Source organism: Amborella trichopoda, chromosome 3, assembly GCF_054954075.1.
Source record: "Amborella trichopoda isolate Santa Cruz 75 chromosome 3, AtrichopodaSantaCruz75HAP2 v2.0, whole genome shotgun sequence".
Taxonomy (NCBI): Eukaryota; Viridiplantae; Streptophyta; class Magnoliopsida; order Amborellales; family Amborellaceae; genus Amborella; species Amborella trichopoda.
Window position 1 is genome coordinate 17524915 of NC_142338.1, and position 21590 is coordinate 17546504.

The 21590-nt window shown below is 34.6% G+C and overlaps 1 protein-coding gene across 2 annotated transcripts; it reads left to right on the forward strand.

The window, feature by feature from the left end:
* Window positions 1-1159: 1159 nt before the first annotated feature.
* On the forward strand, window positions 1160-21262 carry LOC18430499 (putative polygalacturonase At1g80170). 2 transcript variants are annotated; one of them, XM_088860278.1, is made up of 9 exons: window positions 1160-1362; window positions 10611-10739; window positions 12735-12905; window positions 13024-13044; window positions 14104-14311; window positions 15282-15363; window positions 19022-19130; window positions 19715-19831; window positions 20674-21262. In XM_088860278.1, the coding sequence occupies exons 5-9, from the start codon at window positions 14149-14151 to the stop codon at window positions 20947-20949; spliced, it is 747 nt and encodes a 248-aa protein (XP_088716404.1). In that variant the 5' UTR covers window positions 1160-1362; window positions 10611-10739; window positions 12735-12905; window positions 13024-13044; window positions 14104-14148; the 3' UTR covers window positions 20950-21262. The 2 variants fall into 2 exon arrangements, with proteins under 2 accessions (XP_088716404.1, XP_006840713.4); XM_006840650.4 differs by lacking the exon at window positions 1160-1362 and adding an exon at window positions 9298-9791.
* The last annotated feature ends 328 nt before the right edge of the window (window positions 21263-21590 follow it).

Genomic DNA, 21590 nt, shown 5'->3' on the forward strand with positions numbered 1-21590 from the left:
CAAGCACCACATTAGAAGCCTTGATGGGACTTGGAAGTCATCATAAGTTCCGAGATAGTACTTGGTCACCATATAAAAAGCATCACTTTTGGTCTTCAAGTGCCACATTAAAAGTCTTAACGGGACTTAGAGCTCGTCATAAGTCCCAAGATGGTACTTGATCACCATACATTAAGCACCAAAACCAAATTTTCTACTTTCAAAAGCCAAAAGCATATTTTTTATTCTTAGCTGAATTTTGAACTTTTTTTTGTTTATCTTCGAAAGCCTGACATCATTTATCTTTGTCATCAATTAGACTCTACCTAATCAATGACAAAGAGGGGCATATGTAGATACATGACTTCCGAAAATATGTGTTAAGGACATGAATGTCATCTACATCTACGTCGCTTCAATTGACATGTATCCGTACCTTATGGAAATAAGAAGCTATGGTGCCTCTGATACAACACCTCTTTTTTTTTACGGTGTTTTCAGCTTTCATAAATGAGGGTGCTACTTGGAATAGTGCCTCGGGGCACGATTTAAAATAGCGCTCCAAAGTGCTATTTGATATAGCGCCCATTCCTTATAATTTTCAAAAGCACCCAATTTCAGGGCGCTACTTAAAATAGCGCCCCAGGACACGATTCGAAGTCGTGCCTTATTTGCCTCTTACATGATTGTTGATGTACGTGGCATCACCTGAGTAGCTTTTGTTATACGTGTCACACATGTGGGGCTCACACTTTGTATGGAGGCTAATACACCTATTTTAGGGCGCTACTTCAAATAGCGCTCCAGGGCACTACTTCAAATCACACCCTTTAACTGAACAAGGGGTTGGCTTGGATTAGCGTCTCCTCTAGTGAACTAACCGTTGGGATACGTGTCCTCATTTCTACCACTTACATTACACGTATCACACATGTGGGGCCCACATTTTGCATGGAGGCCAACACATCAATTTCAGGGCGCTAGTTCAAATCGCATCTTAATCTTAACCAAATAGGGGCGCGACTTGAATTAGCGTCTCGCCTAGTCAACTAGCTATTGGAACACGTGTCTTCATTTCCACCGCTCACATTATACGTGTCACACATTTGGGGCCCACGTTATTGCATGGCACATCTTTAGGGTGCTATTTGAAGTCATGCATTTTTTTCCTTGGCCGTTTTAACTCGAATTTTCATAGGATACCCCTCCAAGAATCTATAAATAGCCCTACCACAAAAATTTCAAGTTATTTTTTGAAGCTATGTGATTATTATGCTAAATTATTTTGAGAAAAGAGAGAACCTACAAAGCTTGCTTGATTCATGACCAATTTATGTATCTTCCAAAGACATTAAAGAGTTATTAATTTGGGGCTTGTAAAAGGTAACTCGTACTTTGTTGAACAATTTACATTGCTTTGCATGATTTATCTTCAACTCTCTCTTCTCCCTCCAAAGGTCAAATCTACATTGTTATATTGCATTTTTTTAATACTTTTACAATATTTTTTTATGCCAAACATCAATTTTTTTTGCAAAGGATACTTGGAGCTCTTTGTAATGAGTAAGAATCACTGTATAGGTGCTACAAGTATTAGTGCCCTTAAGAATCCATCTTAAGGTTGGTCTAAATTTGTGGTTTTGAGTGATTCCACAATTCCCGCGTAATTTTATTCCGAATTATGATTATTCAAGTTTATTGACTTGCATAAGCATAATTACCTCTTCTAAGGGTGACGATCGCATTTCTAATATTATTTTTATCTCATATTAGTTTGTAGAGTGTCTGATTGGTGCTGAGGTGGCCACGAACCTCTCAGCTCTCAGTCGAGGTGCTTTTGATGTATCATTGTTTTGACTGAAAATCCAAAATAACATTTTTCGAATATTGTGACACACTTCCAGCTATTGGATTTCAATTCCTGAAAGTGATTATAACCTCCTACCAAAAAATAAATGGTCTCATAGTATACAATCCCTACTATAAAAAAGTGGGACTTGAGTAAAATATGAATCATAAGGGACTATTTTTATTTTCTAAAAATAAAACAAGATTTTTCTATAAATTTCATTTTTTTCTCTTTTTTCTTTTTGAGTTGATCAATGGAAGAATAAAATATATTAAATCTAGATATGTTTGCAAACTTTGGGTTTCAAAGATGCTCTCAAGAGTGTTTTTGGGGCTTCATTTACATTATAGAAATGGACAAAATGGATAGTGTTTGCAAGTTCTTGATGTTGATTCTTCCTTTCCGTTGCTTTGTCTCACAGTCTCTCCAGATCTACTCTTCTTCTCTCTCTCTCTGGATCTGCTCTCCCCCCCCTCCCCCTTGTTGTTGTTCCTCCTGACTTACTATTGCTCCCTCTCCCTCTCCCCTCCCCCACTCTCTCTCTCTCTCTAAATATGTTGTCTCTCTCTCTCTGTAGTATAATCACTTTGTTATTGTTTGCCTTCATTGTGGCTACATCATCTCTCAGATTTTACTTCACTAACCTTTCTCTCTCCTTCTCAGACCTATCTTTCTCTCTCTCTCTCTCTCCCCTTTCTCTCACTACCCTCTGCCCCACTCTACTTCCCCCTAAGTCTTTTTCTCTAACTTCTTTCGCTCTTCCTCTTCCCATAGACACACACATACACACACACACACACACTCTCTCTCTCTCTCTCTCTTTGTTTTCTCTTTTGTTGTCGTTTTTGTTTTCTTAGCTCCAATCTGTATGTGTGTGTCTGTGTTTTTCTCTTTTTGTTTTCTCTTTTACTCCGTTCTTTAATTTCTTAGCTACAATTTCTCTTTTGCCTTCCTCTAGCTCCCTATGTTTTCTTCCTAGTCAAACTCCTTTTCTTCTGTTTAGGAGAGAGGTAGAATGGAATGTATTTTTGAGGAGCGGGGGCTACTGCCTCTTTTCACTTTTCATCTCTTTTTGCTTCAACCCTTCTACCTCCCATCCCCTTTTCCTATCCATATCCTTCTGCCCCTTCTCATTTTTCATTGATGTCCTCTCTTTGGTTTCGACAACTTTCTCTTTCCTTTGACTCTTTATCTGCCAAAGTAGGTAATACCTAAGATGAGATTCTTCCCTATTTAGCATTTGGTATCCTAACATGGGTTTTTTATTGAACCTTTGGAGTTTTCTTCGAGGCAGAGCGTTTTTTAGGAGTGGGGGCTTATGCCTCCTTTCACTTTTCATCTCTCTTTGCTTTATGTCTTCCACCGCTCATCTCCTTTTCTTATCCTTATCCTTCTGCCCCTTCTAACTTTTCATAGATGTCATCTTTTTGGCTTTTGAGATCTTTTCCTTTCCATCGACTTTATCTTCCAAAGTAGGAAACACTTAAGATAGGATTCTCCCTTCTATTTAGGATTCGGTATCCTGACATGGTGCTTTTATCGAGCCTTTGGGGTTTGCTTCAAGGGCTTTGGTTACCTTTGTATTTGGCTATTAGGTTAATGACTAAGATGGAGCATGGCCTATCATTGGGCTGGACGGAGTCTTATCGTGATTTTTTCATGTTCCCTTTAAGGGCCCCAAAATTCTTGTAAGCAAATATTGTTTCTTTGAGGAGTTGTCAGAGATGGCGTCCTCCACATTCTCTTTCTTAGATCCCACTTCTCTTCACTTTAGTCGTTTTGTTTGACTATTCATCCCTTAACCTCTTCATCTCCTCTTCTCCTTGGATTAATCTTTTAATCCTACTTTACAATCGCTAGTTATGCACTGCCACCCTCCTATATGCCACTATGTTTTTTTTGTTGTTCATTTGGGCGTCATCTTTAGTGCAATATGTCTGCCACCTTAAACTCGACGTGTGAGGTGATTGCAGAAGGGAAGGCACTGATGGCATGTCTCTTTGAGAAGTCTGGGTTGGTTTGTGGAGGTCTAATAGTATCAACACCCCATTTTGAAATTGGCTATTTTTTTTTAATTTCCTAGACTCTAAATCTGAAAAATCCATAGGAAAATGTATTAGAAATGCTTAATAAACCCCTATGGACTACATAATTATAATACACCCATGTCTACCATTCCTATTGTCCATCGTCCCCCTAATCATAGCCTCAAACTTTTAGAAACCCTAGGAAATATCCTATAAATCCTAAAAACCATACGAAATTATCCTCAAACCCTAAGATACAGGAAACCCAGACTTTTGGATAGGTGCCAAGCTTGAAGTTGGATAAATATCCATAAGAAAGGGGACAAAATATCGAGAAGATAGAACTACCGAAAAAACAAACCGAAATCAATCTTAGATGGCTGATGGTGCGAATCTAGTCCAGAAAGCCTTGAAATGATGGAGGATTCGTCGTCTAACTTTTAGGACCAAAAAAACATTGTCATTGAGCTATAGAACCCGATATGCTTAAGGGTTTCCCTTTTAACCCAAGTCAACCGTAAACGGCGGAGGGTCCAGCATCCACCAACTTAATTTCAGTTAGCTCGAAATTTTGAGATAAACACATTAGTTAAGAACCCAAACCATGTTGAAACCACCTTAGAAACCTATAAAAAGACCCTAATTCAGGTCATTGAAGATGCACCCATTCTTAGAAAGAAAAACCTTAGAACTATAAAGCCTTAATCCCTTGAGAGAACAAACAAAAATTTTCCAAACCCTAGATCAGAGATAACTTAGCTTAGAAAATTATAAACCCTAACCTTAAGCATTTTAGCCTTCGAATCTTAGGTCCTACAAAAACCTAATATTTGATAAACGTAACTAAACCCTAAAATCTTAATCTTCCTTCAAAACTTGTTCTTAGTCAAATTTTAATTAATTTCAGTGTTCAATTAGTCAAATTTGAAGAGAAAATATAAGGAAAAAATGTGTAAACATCATGCGGTCTTCATTTGGGCGACAAGTTCGAGTTTCAGGCATCTTGGGCCAATCAGCCCAGGTTGGAAACTTTTCTTTTATTTTCCTTATAATTTCAATTATTTTATTTAGGTTTGATTTCAATAGCTCTCTCTTCCTTTTTGGTAAGAAGATCAAATCAACACTACTTACAATCTAAATGAAAATAGGCCTCTTTAGGTTAATTAGCCTTCAGATTGCAATTCGACCGATCCCCACAAATCTCTGTTGTCATTTTAATTAACTGATTTTGTAGTGCCAAATCTGGAAGATTTTAGTTAAAAATCTTCCAGATCTGCGCTGTAAACAAGTGGTAGGTTTCTTTGGATGTGCTTTGTATGGTTTAGTTGGGCTCTTTGGCAGTTGGTGGTGTAGGATTCTGCGAGGTTAGGTTTTGAATTGTATTTGGAGCTCATGGTAGATCATCATTGGAAGTATGGAGTATAGCTTCCATTTTTCTATTTCTTCCTCTCTATATTTATTATTGTATTTCTAGAGCTTTGCTTCTTTATCTAATAAAATTATATTTAATATATTAAGAAAAAAGAATGGAACATACAACTTTGTTCATAAGTATTCCTATTGTGTGCAACACCAAGGTAGCCACCTCTGTTCCTATGTAGATTTGCCTACTACATGTATAGCATAAGGTACACTTATGTGCCATCCAAGGTCCTACTCATATGCTGGACACAAGCTAATCTCTACCTATCCAATACTTGATGGTGGAATGCATACAATGCACGTGCACAATTTATTATGCGGACCCTTAAAAAGAGAGTATTTTTTTTAAGGGTGTGGTTTGTATAATGCTTAAACATTAAAGTAAGGTGCACCTTCAATTAGTATCGAAAGATGTTGTTTCAGTATTGCAAATCTTGTGATGGCCTAAAACTTTACTTTTATCTCTAATTATAAAATTTAAAGCTTCAGAAATAGTGGAGATCGAACAGATCTATGAATACTTGACAATTTTGAAAATTGATGGTCTAGAAATGTATTACAAGACGTACTATTTTTAATACTTGAAATTCATATTTACTCATGTCCATGCATCTTGAGGTCGAGATTATCGATTGGAGGATTTTTTGGCATCGAACAACCTCTTTTAGTGAATTTTTGAGGTGAGCCTTAATTTGATTGTTTAAGGCCTCGCTGTTATATGAATTTTTTCCTTCTTTTGTTACATTTAATCTATGTTATTTGGACACTTCATTCTTGTTGAAGTATTGCATGTCTAATACATATCAATACTTGGACACACTTCCAGAGTTCCAAGAATGAGAATACTAAAATGCTACATACAGCGCAATGATGGCATTTGAGAAGCATGGATGTACCGATTTCATATGTTGTAGTGTTGTGACAACATATGTAAGCATTAATCATTCATGTGGTTAATGAAGCAGAGCTCTGAGCGTTGAAGATGGGCATTTTGAATCTTAATATTGCCTATCCTAGGGTGTATATAGAGGGAGACTTGGCAAATGTCATCAATGATGCTTAGCTCCAGATTCAATCCCATGGCATACTGGCAGTCTCATGGACGAAATTCTAATTCATTTGAGAGACTTCCATGTTGCTTTCTCGCATGTACGACGTGGATTTAATTCGGATGCTGACCGCTTGGCTAATATGGCTACCTCCTAGGTTTTGGTCTTTGTTGGCCTTCTTCCTGTAATTCGTTCGTCCCCTTGTTTTCTCTCTTGGTCTCTAGAGGACCGGCTTTCTCTCCCTTCTTCTTTTCCTTCTCATTTCCTTTTGTTGTTTATCTTTGTGCTTTTCATTACCTTAATGAAGTTCACACTTACTAAAAAAAAAAACACATGTAAGCATAATAAATACGACTTATTTATTATAGAAAATAAATAAGTCATTATTGACATTGGATATGAAATTGAGCACTAGAGGATGTGTCATTGATTGGGCACATAATCCAAACGAAAATTTCACGAATGCTGCAACCCACTTCAATCTATTTGATTTCATATCCAATGACTAAAACTAATTTTGACCTCTTGTACAAAAAGTAAATAGTCTTATAATATACAATTCATTTATTATAATACCTTCAAGGAAAATGATTATATAAGGATGAGGCCCTAAACAATCAAATTAAGGTGCACATCAAAAATTCACTAGAAGAGGTTGTTCTTATACTAAAAAGACTTCAATTCAATCATCTCAACCTGAAGATGTATGGACATAAGGAAAAATAAATTTTAAGTCTTAGAAATAGTGCATATTGTAATGTCTAAGACCGTCAATTTTTCAAGATTTTCAAGTGTTCATAGATCTACTCGATCTACAATATTTTGGATCTCTTAAATTTTATAATTAGATATAAAAATAAATTTTCAACACTATTTCAAGGTGTTCCTTACTTTGATTGGTTTGGGCCTCAACCTTATATAACAGACATACCTTGGTGGAGTGGCCTCTTGAGTAGAAAAAGGTGACAACGGCATATCAAGATACAGACACCATTTCTATGTCTAAATGGTGTTGCCTTCAAGTGAGTATAAATTAGGGACAGTTTGTATAATGTCTCAATCTTAAACAATCAAAGTAAAGCACACCTCGAAACTTTACTAGAAGATGTAGTTCGGGGGTAGAAACACTTAAGACAGTCTAAAAATCTATTTTCACACGTAATTATCAAATTTAAAGCTCCAAAACTATTGTGGATTTAACATATTTATAAACATTTAAATTTTTTGTAAATAGGCTGTCTATATATTGTATTATAAGATGCACTAATTTTATTACTTAAAATATTTTTTTAATAGACATACATCTCGAAGTCTAGATTATCAATTTTAGGTTTTTCAACAAACATTGAAAAAATACTTTTGGTGAAATTTTTAGGGTGCACTTTATTCCTATGTATAAGGTTGATGCCTTATATAAACTTTTTCCTATAATTATCAACATCCTTTCATTTATGAGCAAAAAAAATATGAAAGATTAGCATAGAATGAAAGCACTTAGTTTTCTTAGAATTTTAAGTGTCACTCCATCTCAAATATGAACACCGTGGGAAAGACACGCATAAATAATAGTGCCAACATGCTGCACATTTTCTGCATGGCACGTGTACCATACTTCCTCTGGAACATAGTTTACATTTACTTTCTCAATAAGACAATTAGTTCTCAATTTGAAATTTTGGGAACTACTTAAAAATCACTAAATGCTTATTCTGAAAACAAAAATTTTGAAATTTGAGTTTTCTAACATTTAGATTTCACCCTCTAAAAATTAGACAATCCCCTTGTCCATCTAGAGACATTATGTTTTTAAGTCCCTAGAGGGTACATTTAGGAGTTTTTTTGTTTTTTTCTTTTTTATTAATATCCCCAGAATTTGAGGTCCTAATGTTATTCGGTGGGATTTTACCCCCATAGCATACTCTCGATAAAATATATTCCTAAATTACTTATGGGAAAGATTTGGCGGTCTTGAAGGCTACTTTTAACACATGGTCTCTGCAAATTTTTAAAAGGAAAAATTTGATTGGGGCTCAACTATTACTCCAAATCTAATATTCCTTAAATATATACTTTAAAACCTCCCTGTGAGGGACCACTAAGTTTTGGGTTTCAAAGCTCTAAAATCTTGTACGGTGGTTAGCAAGATGAGCTGAAGATGGTAGGAAAAATCTAAGGAAGAAGACATAAATAAATAAATAACCCGTAATTAGTGTTTTGGGTACAGGATTTATGTGCTACGGTGGTCGTGCAGTGCTCAACAATTCTTTTAAGGAAAATTCTGCAGTGACGCCAATTTTTAGTCGAATTTCATGGTAGCCCTCCCAATTTTTTTCTTTTAAAGGCAAAATTAAATTCGTTGACCCCTCATCCCCTCCCTCTTCTATTTTCTTACCTTTTCACGACATTAACAATGTTAGTTATACTAAACAAGGACTCTCTCTTGAATCTTCCTTCTCTTCTTTCGCTCATCATGGGCAAGGTACTATCACTTGTCTCTGGCTTACCAGCTATTTTAAACTCTTTGAAAACAATAGGTAGGGAGGGGCTTGTATTCTCCACCGAATTACCCAAAAAATAAAAAAACAAAAAATAGATGTATAAAGAGGGAAAAAAAGAGATTGTTTTTATTTGATACAAGTAAGTTGTCGATGTCGATTTTCAAATAAAAAGTGGGAAAAGTGGGAGCTAGGGAATAAGGGGCTACAAAGATATTACAATTTAATGCCCCTAAAAAAAAAAAAAAAAGAAGGGAGCGGCTATCATAAAATTGGAATGAAAATCCTGGTAATCGATAGATTTCCCTCCATAAATTTCCCCACAAGCCTCAATTTTTTTTGTACTTTTTTTAGTGTTAACGTCGTATTTTATTTTTCTTTAAATGAGGGACCACAATAGAAGTCACTCATGTAAATATGGTAGGGTATTTTTGTTTTGTTGTGGAGATGCAAAAGAAGGCATGAAAGTTACTCAAAGGGGTTGACATTGAGGATAAGGAAAAGAGTGAAGCAAAATCCCATTAATCTCTTATACGTAAAGCATGGAAAAATGGGAAAAGGGCAACACACAAACTACAACTCAAAAAATGACACATTAGGTTCATGTGCTTATAAGGCAAGCCAACTTCACAAAATCCCACTCCCATTGAATTTCTTTAATGATTTAATTTCTATAAACCGTGCTAATCTATATATACCATCTCCATTCATATCAAATGGGTCATCAAAAATCATGGAACAAAAACTCCCATTTCAATTACTTCTACTCCTCCTATGCATGAGTGCAATGCATGGAATTATTTCACAAGAAACAAATGAATATCGGATTTCCATGGGAGAGAAAGTTGAGGACTGGTTCGAAGAAGAAGAGGATGAGAGACAAACTTTGCAGAGTGAAGGGAGAGGAAGGACAGTTGTGAATGTGGAGAGCTTGGGTGCCATGGGAGATGGAGTAACTGATGACACTCAGGTACTCATTGATGAAGCTCTGTGTGTGTGTATAGCATCGCAATACGAGGTCCCTCCATAAATTGCGAGGGTTTTCTTTCTCTAGACTATGATATATGAAGTGTATGTTTCTCTCTCTCGATTATTTACTGAGAGTTTCCAAGAACTAGGATGTTTTTATCATTTGGAAGGAAGTTAAGTGTGTTTTTTAGGGGTTTTTCTTTTTGGTTAATAATTAAGTGTTGTAGATCAATAATAGAGCGCGTGTGGCGTGCTTCTATCTTATTAGTATTTAACATTAAAATAAATTCGTAGCCCATTATCGCAATTTGAGAAGTAATATCTATCTCAATTTGAAGTTACAACGAGACCATTTATTTTTAATACAAGAAGTTACAATCATTATTGATCATTAAATGTAAAATTGGAAATTTGAAGATGTGCTATTAATTAGCCACAAAGTCCTAAATATATTTTCTCAAATGTTGTAACACTTCAAACTATTAGATTTCACATCCAATGGTTAAAAATAATTGTAATATCTTTGTACCAAAAGTAAATGATCTCAGATTATTGCAATCTTTTAATTTTTTATATAATCTTAAGCAAGTTCATTTTCTTTCAAATTTAAAATTTTAACCAATTTTTTGGTACACGTTTTTTTTTTTTTTTGGCCTTTCGTGGAAGTAACGTTTGACATTCTTCCCAGTATCAAAAGTTTGACATGTTTCCTTTATTGTTAGCAAATAAGCATGGATTTAAAATTTCGGACCACCAAATTACATTCAGAGCAGTCTCATTTTTGTAACGTTTTAATTTCCATAATTTCTTATTTTTGCAGGCTTTCATTAAGGCATGGGAGGAAGTTTGTTCTACGCGTAACTCAGTTTTGCTCGTGCCTGAAGGCCGTACTTATTTAGTAAAAGCCATCAGATTCAAAGGCCCTTGCTCAGGCACCATAATTGTGCAGGTAATTACCATGTGAAATTATAATATTATTTCTTATAATTACTGTAATAATAATAATATTATTATTATTGTTATTATTATTATTATAACAATATTATTATAATAATAATTGTTATAACGTATTATACATGGATTCTCTCTCTCGGCCCTCTTTTTTTGGACAATAGTTTCATATTTTCTCAATGCATAAAAATTACACCGTCTCTTGGTGAGGGAAAGACAGACTAAAGACTTTTGTGTAGATTTTGGAAAAAGTATTCTCCCCTCTCTCTAGGCTCGATGATGGAGGAAAATTTTTTGTACGTTTCATTTACCTCGGGAAAAAGTTTGAAAAAGTTTAAATAAGGTTACAACTTTATCCTATAAAAGTAAGGTGCACCTCAAAAATCAATAGAAAAGATTGTTCCAAAGTTATGGAACATTTCAATTGATCATCTCGAATATGTATATCAATAAAAAAAATTTCAAGTCTTAAAAATATTGCATCTTGTAATAAGATATCTAGATTGTCTATTTTCGGGATTTCTAAATGTTTATAGATTTGCTCGATTAGTACTATTTTTTAACTATTAAATTTTATAATTAAAGTTGATCATGTATTTTCAAGCCGCCATAGGGTTTCTAATGCTGGAAATACATCACCCAGGGAAATTCAGAAGTGCCCCTTGCCTGTACCATACAAGGCGAACACTTTGTACAAATCTCACCCACTTAATTTAACTCATAACACCCATTTTAACTTGGGATGTCAGCACCAAATCTGTCAAGCTGAAAATCTAGTCGGTTGTGTATTTTAGAGAATTTCCCATCATCGGGTCCTTGGCCCATTTTTTAATGAACTAGATTTGATTAATTTTACGATGATATTCTCTAGATATATAAGTATTTCTCCGCATTTCTTTTCATAACGTTTACACATTTGGTTTGTATGAAAATATTTTTGCATAAAAAAACTCCTCCATGTGATTAATTGTGAGAAGTTTTTAAGACTATCTAGCATATCTTTTCATATCAATTGATTAGATGTGAGAGTTTTGTAACTACAATTGGTCCTAACACATCTTTTCACATCAATTGGCAGTCAATTGGTGTAAACAAACTCCCATGAAAATATTTTTATACGAGCCCAAGTGTGGTATTCAAATAGTTTCTAAGCTCCACATATATAGGTTTTGAGATTTATATTGATTAAATTACCTTTGTTAGAATCTTGGATCAATAACATAAGAAAATGGAGAGATTGAGGAAGATGTCGTACATAGAATTAGAGCTAAGTGGGCAAAGTGAAGATGTATAACTAGAGTTTTATGTGATCGCCGCATATTAATGAATCTGAAAGGTAAGTCCTATAGGACAGTTGTGAGGCCAACTTTGCTTTATAGGATATAACGTTGGGCAGTCAAGAAACAATATACCTAGAGGATGAGTGTAACTGAGATGAGGATGTTGGGATGGATGAGTGGAAAGACAAAAAGGGATAGAATTCGAAGTGAATACATTCGAGAGAACGTAGATGTGATACCAATAGCCGATAAAATGAGATAAAATAAACTTAGGTAGATCAGTCATGCACAACGCAAACCCAGTATAACACTTGTTAGGAGGCACAAGTTAGTTCAAGTGAAAGGCTCAAAATGAGCAAGTGGTAGACCTAAAAGGATATGGCTGGAGGTAGTGAGAAAAGATATGAGGACTTATGGTCTCACTGAGGGTATGAACCTTGATAGCGTAGAATGATAAACCAAAATTCGTCTAGGCAACCCCAAATATTTGGGAAAAAGCTTTCGTTGATGATGGTGAGAATAAAAAATCTGAAGTTTTTTTAGGGTGCATATGTTTGTGTTTATTTTTTTGTCTAAAATTTTCAAGGAGTTACTTTAACTATAACAAGAATCTTCATGGTGATGCTAAGGTTAGGAAAAAAAGCAAGTTTAAATTAGGGTTGAAAAACTCTCCTAAGAATTTCATTTTCCTTGACTAACTAACTGGATAACAGATAGCTGGGAAAATTATTGCACCAGATGAACCAGGTGAATGGGACCCAAAGAACCCAAGAACATGGTTGGCATTTTCAAAATTAGAGGGAGTAGTCTTCCAAGGTGGAGGAGTTATTGATGGCTCTGGCTCAAAATGGTGGGATTCATCTTGCAAGAGAAACAAGAGCAATGTAATTCTCTATCTTCTTGCTTGTCATTATTTATTATTTAACATCAACTGACTTTACTTTTAAGATTTCCCATCTACTAAGTTTACTTATTTGTTTCTCTTTTTTAATTTTTTTTCAGCCGTGCAGAAGTGCTCCAACGGTAAATAGCCTCTTCTCTTTGTGTTGGGTTGGACTGAATTTTTTTTAAATCAGAAAAAAAAGGTAGAACCATTAAAGCCCCCTTTTCTCAACAACAACTTAGATAAAGTGTTCCGATATTTTAATACCCAAACCCATAAAATAGAAAATATCATTTGATTGAAAATAGGTGGTTTCTATCATAATTCAGTCTCCTGTTTCCTTTTTCAGATTCTAGAAAATATTGTTTGTTAGCACGAAAAACTAAAAGGAAACAAGCTCAGAGAAGCTTAAAATGAGAAAGTAGGAAATTTTTTTGGCTTTTCTCTTCCATTTAATTGTTCTGGCTTTTTTTTCGCTCTCCAATCCTCCTTTCAATTTTTGAAGGAAAAAGCGTGAAATTTTCATCGAAAATCACCAAAGAGAGTATAACTGAAAATTATAAATTTCATTTAAACTCTTATTCTACAGAATGTATTTACAAAGAAAATTAGATGCCAAGTTAAAAAAACCAAATTTTCAAATCAAACATGAAGGAGCTACATTTTTTTATGACATCCCAATATGTTTTTCCTGTTTTGATGGAGCCCCAATGTAGTAACTCACTTGTTTTCATCCTTGAAATGATGAATGCCTCCCAAATTACTTACTTAGAAAGGGAAAATTCTCCTCCATATATCTGTAAAAAAGATGAGAAACTAATATGGACTTAGAAGCCAATATATATGGACTCGATTAGCATGCGGCCAGGCCCGCACATATAGAAATGCGGGCTTGGCAATAAATATATTTTTTAAATATAATTTGATCGATAATATATAATCTTTAATACGGAGATCATAAATTTGAAAAACTAAAAATAATAATTATATTAAGAAAACATTTGGACCGTTAGTTACATTTGTTTTTAGATATACCACCTATTTGCATCCATCTTTAAGATGGATGCTTCGTACCTCTTGACCGGATTTGTACTGGACCGCATATTGTACACATGCGGTCCAGCCTGCTTGAAACAATTGTTCAATATATATCCTCCAAAGAAACAAAAAAAAAATAACAAGAAGGACCATTTACACAGGCATTGACCATTGATTCGAGCTCAAGGGTAAGGGTGGAGGAGTTGATGCTGGTAAACAGCCAACAGATACACTTTACTATTTGGCGCTCAGATGCTGTTAGGGTGTCCAAGATGGTAGTCCAGGCCCCTGACTATAGTCCCAACACCGACGGAATTCATATTTCCGATTCCACAAATGTTGTAATCCAAAATTCCAAAATTGGAACAGGTATTATTTTTCTTCTAGTCTTTTCGCTTTTGACAAGCCCTAAATAGGGATGCCTTGCTTGTGTATCTTATATCATACACTTCACATGTATAATATTTTCTTCTTCCGATACTCTCTATTGATTTCCCCTCCTAAGATCTATGTTCTACATATTTCAAACTTAAAGAACATCACACAAATCAGGAATGAGCTCAAGGCTAGGTGCACAGGGTGGGCTCAAGGCTAGGTAGTCAGGATGATGGGTCACTATAATATGATGTCTTAAGTTTTATTCTTACCACGGGTTCGGGATCCCATCCCCACTGAACTACCAAAAAAAAAAAGAAATTAAAGAACAAGCGTACTAGGAGTTGGGCTCATTTCCAGTCATTTGAAAGATTATTAACCATAGAATATCCTTCAAACCTCACAATTGAGGGTCTTGAAGGTACTGAGGTTTGATTAACCTAATAAACACAAACCATAAAAATATAGAGTAGCACATTAAGCTAATAAACACACACTTTACCATAGTGTTATCAGAACCAGACAGGCCATGAAACCTGTGAGGGTCTAGTTCAAATAAGACCAATATGACTACAATCGAATTGCTTGGATTGGACTTTTAGGAAATAAAAAAAAATGTAATAACATTTTAAAACTATAAAATATATTGTAAAAAATTTATTCTAACATTGTTTAGTTGGTCCAATAGGCCATAATGCATCAAACATCAGTATAGTTGGGTTTTCCACCAAATTTGATTGTTGCTTTGGACCAAATTGGCCAAGGCAGGAGTCAACGGTCCAACAGGTCAGATCACAAATCAAATGGTCTAGTCTAGTCCTTTTAACTAATACATGCACACAAACACAACTGACAAACATAGTATTTTTTTATTTATTTAATGGTGTTCCTATGAAAATGAATTGGTCATTAATATTATGTTTGAATGATACTGAAGTTACATAACATACTGTAATGTTTCCAGGGGATGATTGCATTTCAATAGTGAACGGAAGCACAAATATCAAGATGAAAAACATTGAGTGTGGACCAGGACATGGAATAAGGTACTTTTGAATGACCTAATGAACCTATCAATAAAAATTAAAATATTTAGAGGATAATTTGAAAAAAATAAAAATTAAAATTAGTACCGGATTTTTGACAAAACCACCGGGTTCTTGATATTTTGACGGAACTGGACCAACCCCTCAATTCCGCCAAAATATTAGGAATTTGGAATGAGAGAGAGACACACTTTAAGAGTTAATAGCGAGATGAATTTTAGAAGGGTGTGGTTTCTATAAGGCTCCAACCTTAAACAATCCAATTAAAGCGCATCTCCAAATTTTATCATAACATACATTTTTTGTGTAAAATATTACTAAGATTATATGAAAATCTAATTTCATATATGATTATAAAATTTTCAATAATAAAAATAGTTAAAATCGAGTAGATTTACAAATATTTGAAAATCTTGAAAATGGACGGTTTAGATAATATGTTACAAGATACATTATTTCTGGGACTCAAAAAATTTTTTTTTCCCATATTCGTACATCTCGATGTTGAGATGATCAATTAGAGGGGTTTTCAACATTAAAACAACATTTTTTTATGGATTTTAAGATGCTGTAATTCTACATTTTAAGATTACAACTTTATATGAATTTTTTCCATTTTAGAAAGATTAAGACGGGGTACTCTATTTGAACAATTTTACGAACCAAAAAACAAGCAAGGGTACTCCAGTCATTTATTTGGGCCCCTTTTCGTGGGTCAAATTATTGAAAAAGTAGGATCCCAATGGTCAATAGGAACAACTTGAAAATATTTAAGATGCTTTTGAAGAAGTACCCAATGAAATGAACATTAAAAAGTAAGCACTTCATTTTCAAGTGAGATTTTTCATCCCTTTAATGATTTTATAAAAAGTTTTCATACCCTTTAAAATATATTTTTCTAAAAATAGAAACTAGCCCTATTTTATATTTAAATAAAAGATATGACAACAAGGTTTCATGGAATCACCAATGGGTGAATTGTAGGGTTAGCAATTGGTGGAAGATTGGACTTATAAGGACCTAGAAGATAGGGTTTGGGCCACAACATGTGGCCGGAATCACGCCTGGCCTGGCTAGGGCAGGGCCCATGACAGGGCCAGCTTCATTTGGCCCTGTTTTTCTTTCTTTTTAAAATTTTATTTATTTCATTCTATCTAACCTGGGTCGACCTTATTATGCTAAGATTGGGCCTAGGCTAGGCCCTCTTTGGTCAGGGCAGGGCTGGGCATGTGTTGGCCCCGTTGGGGTCAGGATCAAGCGAGCGCCAAGCCCAACCTGAGCTAGTCCAAGCCCAGCCCATTTTCAAGAATAGAAGAATACAATTAAAATATTTTGATCTTTGAATAGAAGGACGATTTTCAAGAGACAAATGCGAGCGTTACAAAAGTATATGCGCTCTCCCACTTACAACTGGAATCTTTTAGGCGCATTTGATTGGTGGACAATGCAGCTCCTACCAACTATACCATGAGAAGTGTGATACTATTTTGAAAGCCACGACTTACCATGGCTTCTAGAAATTTTGGTTCAACAACTTCTATGACACCCACGAAAGCCATCAAAATATATCATTTAGAGTTTCATTCCTACTATAGGTAAGAATTACTTCTCACTTTTTTACCCAAAAAATAAAAAAAGAACTTTATGATAGAACTTTATATAGGAAAACATGCATTAAAAGTTTATATTTTTTGTTTTTAGTAATTCAACTATAGGAATCAACTTTGCTTCCCCACCCTTAAAAAAAAAAAAAAAAAGGGAAAAAATGGAGTTTGTGCTTTTTGTTTTTTCTAGAGACAAACTTCAGGAGTGATCTTTTGCTCCAAGGGACCAAAATGGTATATCATATTTGGTTAACCTAAGGTCCCTTACCTAAAACTGAACCACTAGGCTCAAAGGACAAGAAAGAAAGAAAAAAATACCTATTCTGGGGACATGACCTGCCAATTGGATAGTTAAGAGAGAGAAACCTTGAGCTTCCTTACTAAAAACCGGTTACCACTAGGCTTATAGGGCATGAAAACTTAAGATTACCATCCAATTGAATAACTGAAGGGTGCGGTTTCTATGAGGTTGCAACCTTAAACAATCCAATTAAGGTGTACCTCCAAATTTTATCATAACATATAATTTTAGTGTAAAAAATTCTTAGGACTATCAAAAGCTGTATTTTCATATTTAATTTTAAAATTTTAAAATTAAAAAATTGTTAAAATCATGTAGATCTATAAAAATATGAAAATCTTGAAAATGGATGGTCTAGATAATGTGCTGCAAGATGCACTATTTTTAAGACTCAAAATCTTTTTTTTTATACATTCATACATCTTGATGTTGAGATGATCAATTAGAGAGTCTTTCAATATTAAAACAACCTTTTCCAATGGTTTTTTGAGGTAATTCTACATTTTAAAGTTGCATCCTTATATAAACTTTTCCCATAACTTAAAGGGAATACTTTAGAGAGGGAGAGAGGAAATAATTTATGGTAAAACATCATTCAAATGATCAAACCACCTAAATAAAAATTCAATAACGTGGATAAATCGATACTTTTACCAATACAGTGTATTGCTTTTATAATCATTTCATTTACCTAAAAAAAATTCAATAATGTGGATAAATCAATACTTTTACCAATAAAATGTATACCTTTCATAATCATTTCATTTAGGTACTTCAACAAAAGATTTGTTAAAAACTTCCCAAAGTTCGTTTGTACCAGGTTTGAATTCTTGAAAAACTGAGGGCACTTCGGTAATTTGATTTAGAAAAGTTACTTGTGCCAAATGAACTGAATACCTTTGAATATTACAGGTCCAAACTCGAAGCGTATTTTTTATTAAAACATCTTGCTTTCGGTTTGGAGCCCAAAACTAATAGAGGCATTTTGATAATGGAAAATTGGTTCATGCAGGTTCGAGTAAACCATCCATCTTAAATATGGATGCAAGTAGGTGTTCCATCTAAAAATAATGGAAATTAATGGTCCAAATGTTTTCTTACCAGAATTATTATTTCTAATTTTTAAAATTTATTTCTTTTTTATATTCATGATCTCCATAAGATCATGTTAGAGATTACATGTCCTTAAAAATTAAGTCTTAAAATCAGTCTAAAAAATAGATTTAATAAGAGGCTCGTATTTCCACATATGAAGGCTTGACCGCATAGAAACCGGGTCCTTTGATAATTTAGCCAACTTGAGCTAAAATAGATTGTGTACCTTTGCTTCTTCTCTTTTCCAAAACTGAAAAGTTCTTTTTATTAGAAAATATTTTCCTTTTTTGGAACCTACATCGAGCTAAGCCATTGAATGCAAATAACTAGCTAAATTATCAAAAATGGCATCGCTTGTTCCATTTTCCAAACCTGAAATGGAGGCAATTTTCAGTATTTTCTGACAGAGGAGTTGTATAATAAATTGAAAGCACATGAAAAATATATAAGTGAACTGAAATAATTTTAATAACTACTTTAGTGGGAAGTTGGTTTAACTACCTCATCGTACATTTGAGGTAGTTTGGCCGGTAATTTTTCTATTTATTTATTAAAGTTTAAATGATGATGAAGATGATTTTGCTTTCGTACCTTTATTCAGAGTTAACTAATTGTTTTATTTTGTTTCATTGTAACAATAAATATGATGATTATACAGCATTGGGAGTCTTGGAAAGGACAATTCGTTGGCTGTGGTTTCGAATGTGGTGCTGGAAACAGCTACCTTAACAGGGACCACAAATGGCCTCAGGATCAAGACATGGCAGGTATTTTATTGTCATTTCAAAAGGGGTGGAATTAAATCCTTGTAGTAACAAATAAGAAGCATCTTCTATCATATATGTGTGCATCTTATCTTAATGGTGATTTTTGAAGAAGAGAGGGCTATGCTTGATTGCCCGGCTCTATTACATAAGTTGATTCTTAACTTTATATCTCATATCATGATATAAGTAAGTAGGTCTTATTGTATTGTATGAGCTCAAAATCTCAATCATTAATCTTTTATAGTGTATTTCCTCCTGCAATGTCTCTCATTGTGGTTTGCCTGAAAAGTCGGCTTTTGTAGAGTCATTACGGTTTTCCATGTTTTTCATGTAAAAAATCGTTTGTACCGCAACGAACATAGTATGCTCAGTACAGTTGATTTATCCATGCCATCCGAGAAAATCAGACAGCACAGATGAAAACACTACTCATTTTTTCCCATAGACCTTGAGAAGTGGCTTCCATATATATATATATATATACCCATACATGCACACGTGTGTATGCATGTTTACATGCATACGTAGTTAACATAATTTGAATTCCATGGTTGTTCATCATCTCGGTGGGCTTTTGGTTGCAGGGCGGCTCGGGATATGCCCGAGCAATTCGATTTAAGAACGTGAAGATGAACCAAGTCTCAAACCCCATTATCATTGATCAATTCTATTGTGATTCTTCAATTCCATGTCAAAATCAGGTGAGCAACATCAACTCATGATTGAATGCTTATTCTTTCTTTTTTGCCTGAATATATGTGTATTGATTGGGATGTGAAGATTGGATTTATTTATTTTTAATTAACTACATTAAAATAAAATGAAAAAAAATTAAAAGTAAAATTACGTACATGCACAAAACAAAACCAGAAAATATAAAGAGATCCATATTGTCCCAAAAGTTTGGCGGAGGGTCTGTCCCCATGTTTTCTTTCCAATTTGCTCCTCGATCCGATGTTGCCTACATGAGATCGATTTTTTATTTTGTTTTGTTTTTTTTCAAATGTGAGGTTTTACCATGTGTTTTAAGGCATTACGAGACACGACCAAAATCCTAAGTATTGGAAAGGTTTGGAACTTAGGCCTTAGGCCTACCAAGACTGCTTTGCTTTTGGCCGTTAGGCTACAGTGACACCAATCCAAGGTCCCAAACATCCGACTGTGTACTAGACTAAGAATTTTAGACCGACTGATGTGTTCATCAGACTGTCCATTTAAGAGGGGTCTAATAATTAAGACCTCAAACCGGTCTTGAAGTGCCCTAAAACACAAGACACAAGCCTACGTTCAAAAAAAAAAAATGAAAAAAAAAGAAGGGATCTGATGTTGGTAACATGAGATTGAGAGGCAAAGTGCAAAGTAGAAAAAAAAATGCAGAGAAACTACGTTCAGCATAATTTTTGGTAAAATAATGATCTTTCTATATTTTTCCTTTAATTTTAATGTCCGTAAGTAATTTTTCCAAAATAAAAATATGGGCTTCTTCCTTGAAGATAACCTCTATTTGCGCTCTCATTTGCCTCTTGTTGGTGCCTCCATTTAGACATCTGCAGTGAACATAAGCCAAGTGATGTACATAAATGTTAGTGGGACGTCAAAGACACCCAACGCCATGAAGTTTGCATGCAGTGATACAGTCCCCTGCAGCAACATCATCCTCTCAAACGTAAACCTGCAGAGAGACAATGGAGACGGCAATGTACAGACTTTCTGCCACTCCGCCGTCGGATACAACTACGGCATCGTTCATCCCTCCGCCGACTGCCTACGCTACGACACAAGACCCCACCCATCTCCTCCCATCCATTCCGAGCTCTAACTTAACTCTCTCTCTCTCTAGTATCTTGGTGATATATTTTTGCAGTTAAATGTTGTCTTCCTGTTGTTGCTGTTATCAGTGAGATTAATATTATTTGGGAGTGGGATTTTATTTTGAGTTTGTATTGATATTATGGGAATATATTGAGATTTTTAGGTGGAGAGGAAGGTAATCGATGGAGTAAGTGGGAGGAGGGTTAAGGTATTGTTGTGAGAGCCAATGTGCCAACGGATGTATTAGGCTTCTTTACTCTTATGAAATTTATTGTTGTCATTTTTTTATGGGAAAGTATAAAATGAAACTATTTACTTTTAATATAAGGTGGTCACAATAATCTTGATCATTGGATGTAAAGTTGGGTGGTTGCAATTATTCCATGGACCAAGCTCAAACTTCAAAAGAAATTTGATTGGCCTTTGTGACACATGCAAGCTATCAAATTTCACACATCAAATGGTTGTAAGTCATGGTTTAAAAAACGGATTGGTGACCCGTATCAGGCATCCCAAAAACCAATCCGGATCAGTAATCAGCTATCCGGATAGGGAATCGGGCCAAATCGCTTGGATTAAGCCTTAAAAAAATCCAAAAAAATTATTAAAATTCATTATAAATATTTTTTTTTAAGAATCTAATAAGAA

Coding starts and splice junctions, on each gene's coding strand:
- LOC18430499 (XM_006840650.4), top strand. CDS start 9,372: ATGGGAAAAGGGCAACACACAAACTACAACTCAAAAAATGACACATTA. Junction 12,906..13,023: donor GCAAGAGAAACAAGAGCAAT/GTAATTCTCTAT, acceptor ATTTTTTTTCAG/CCGTGCAGAAGTGCTCCAAC. Junction 19,832..20,673: donor CAATTCCATGTCAAAATCAG/GTGAGCAACATC, acceptor GCCTCCATTTAG/ACATCTGCAGTGAACATAAG.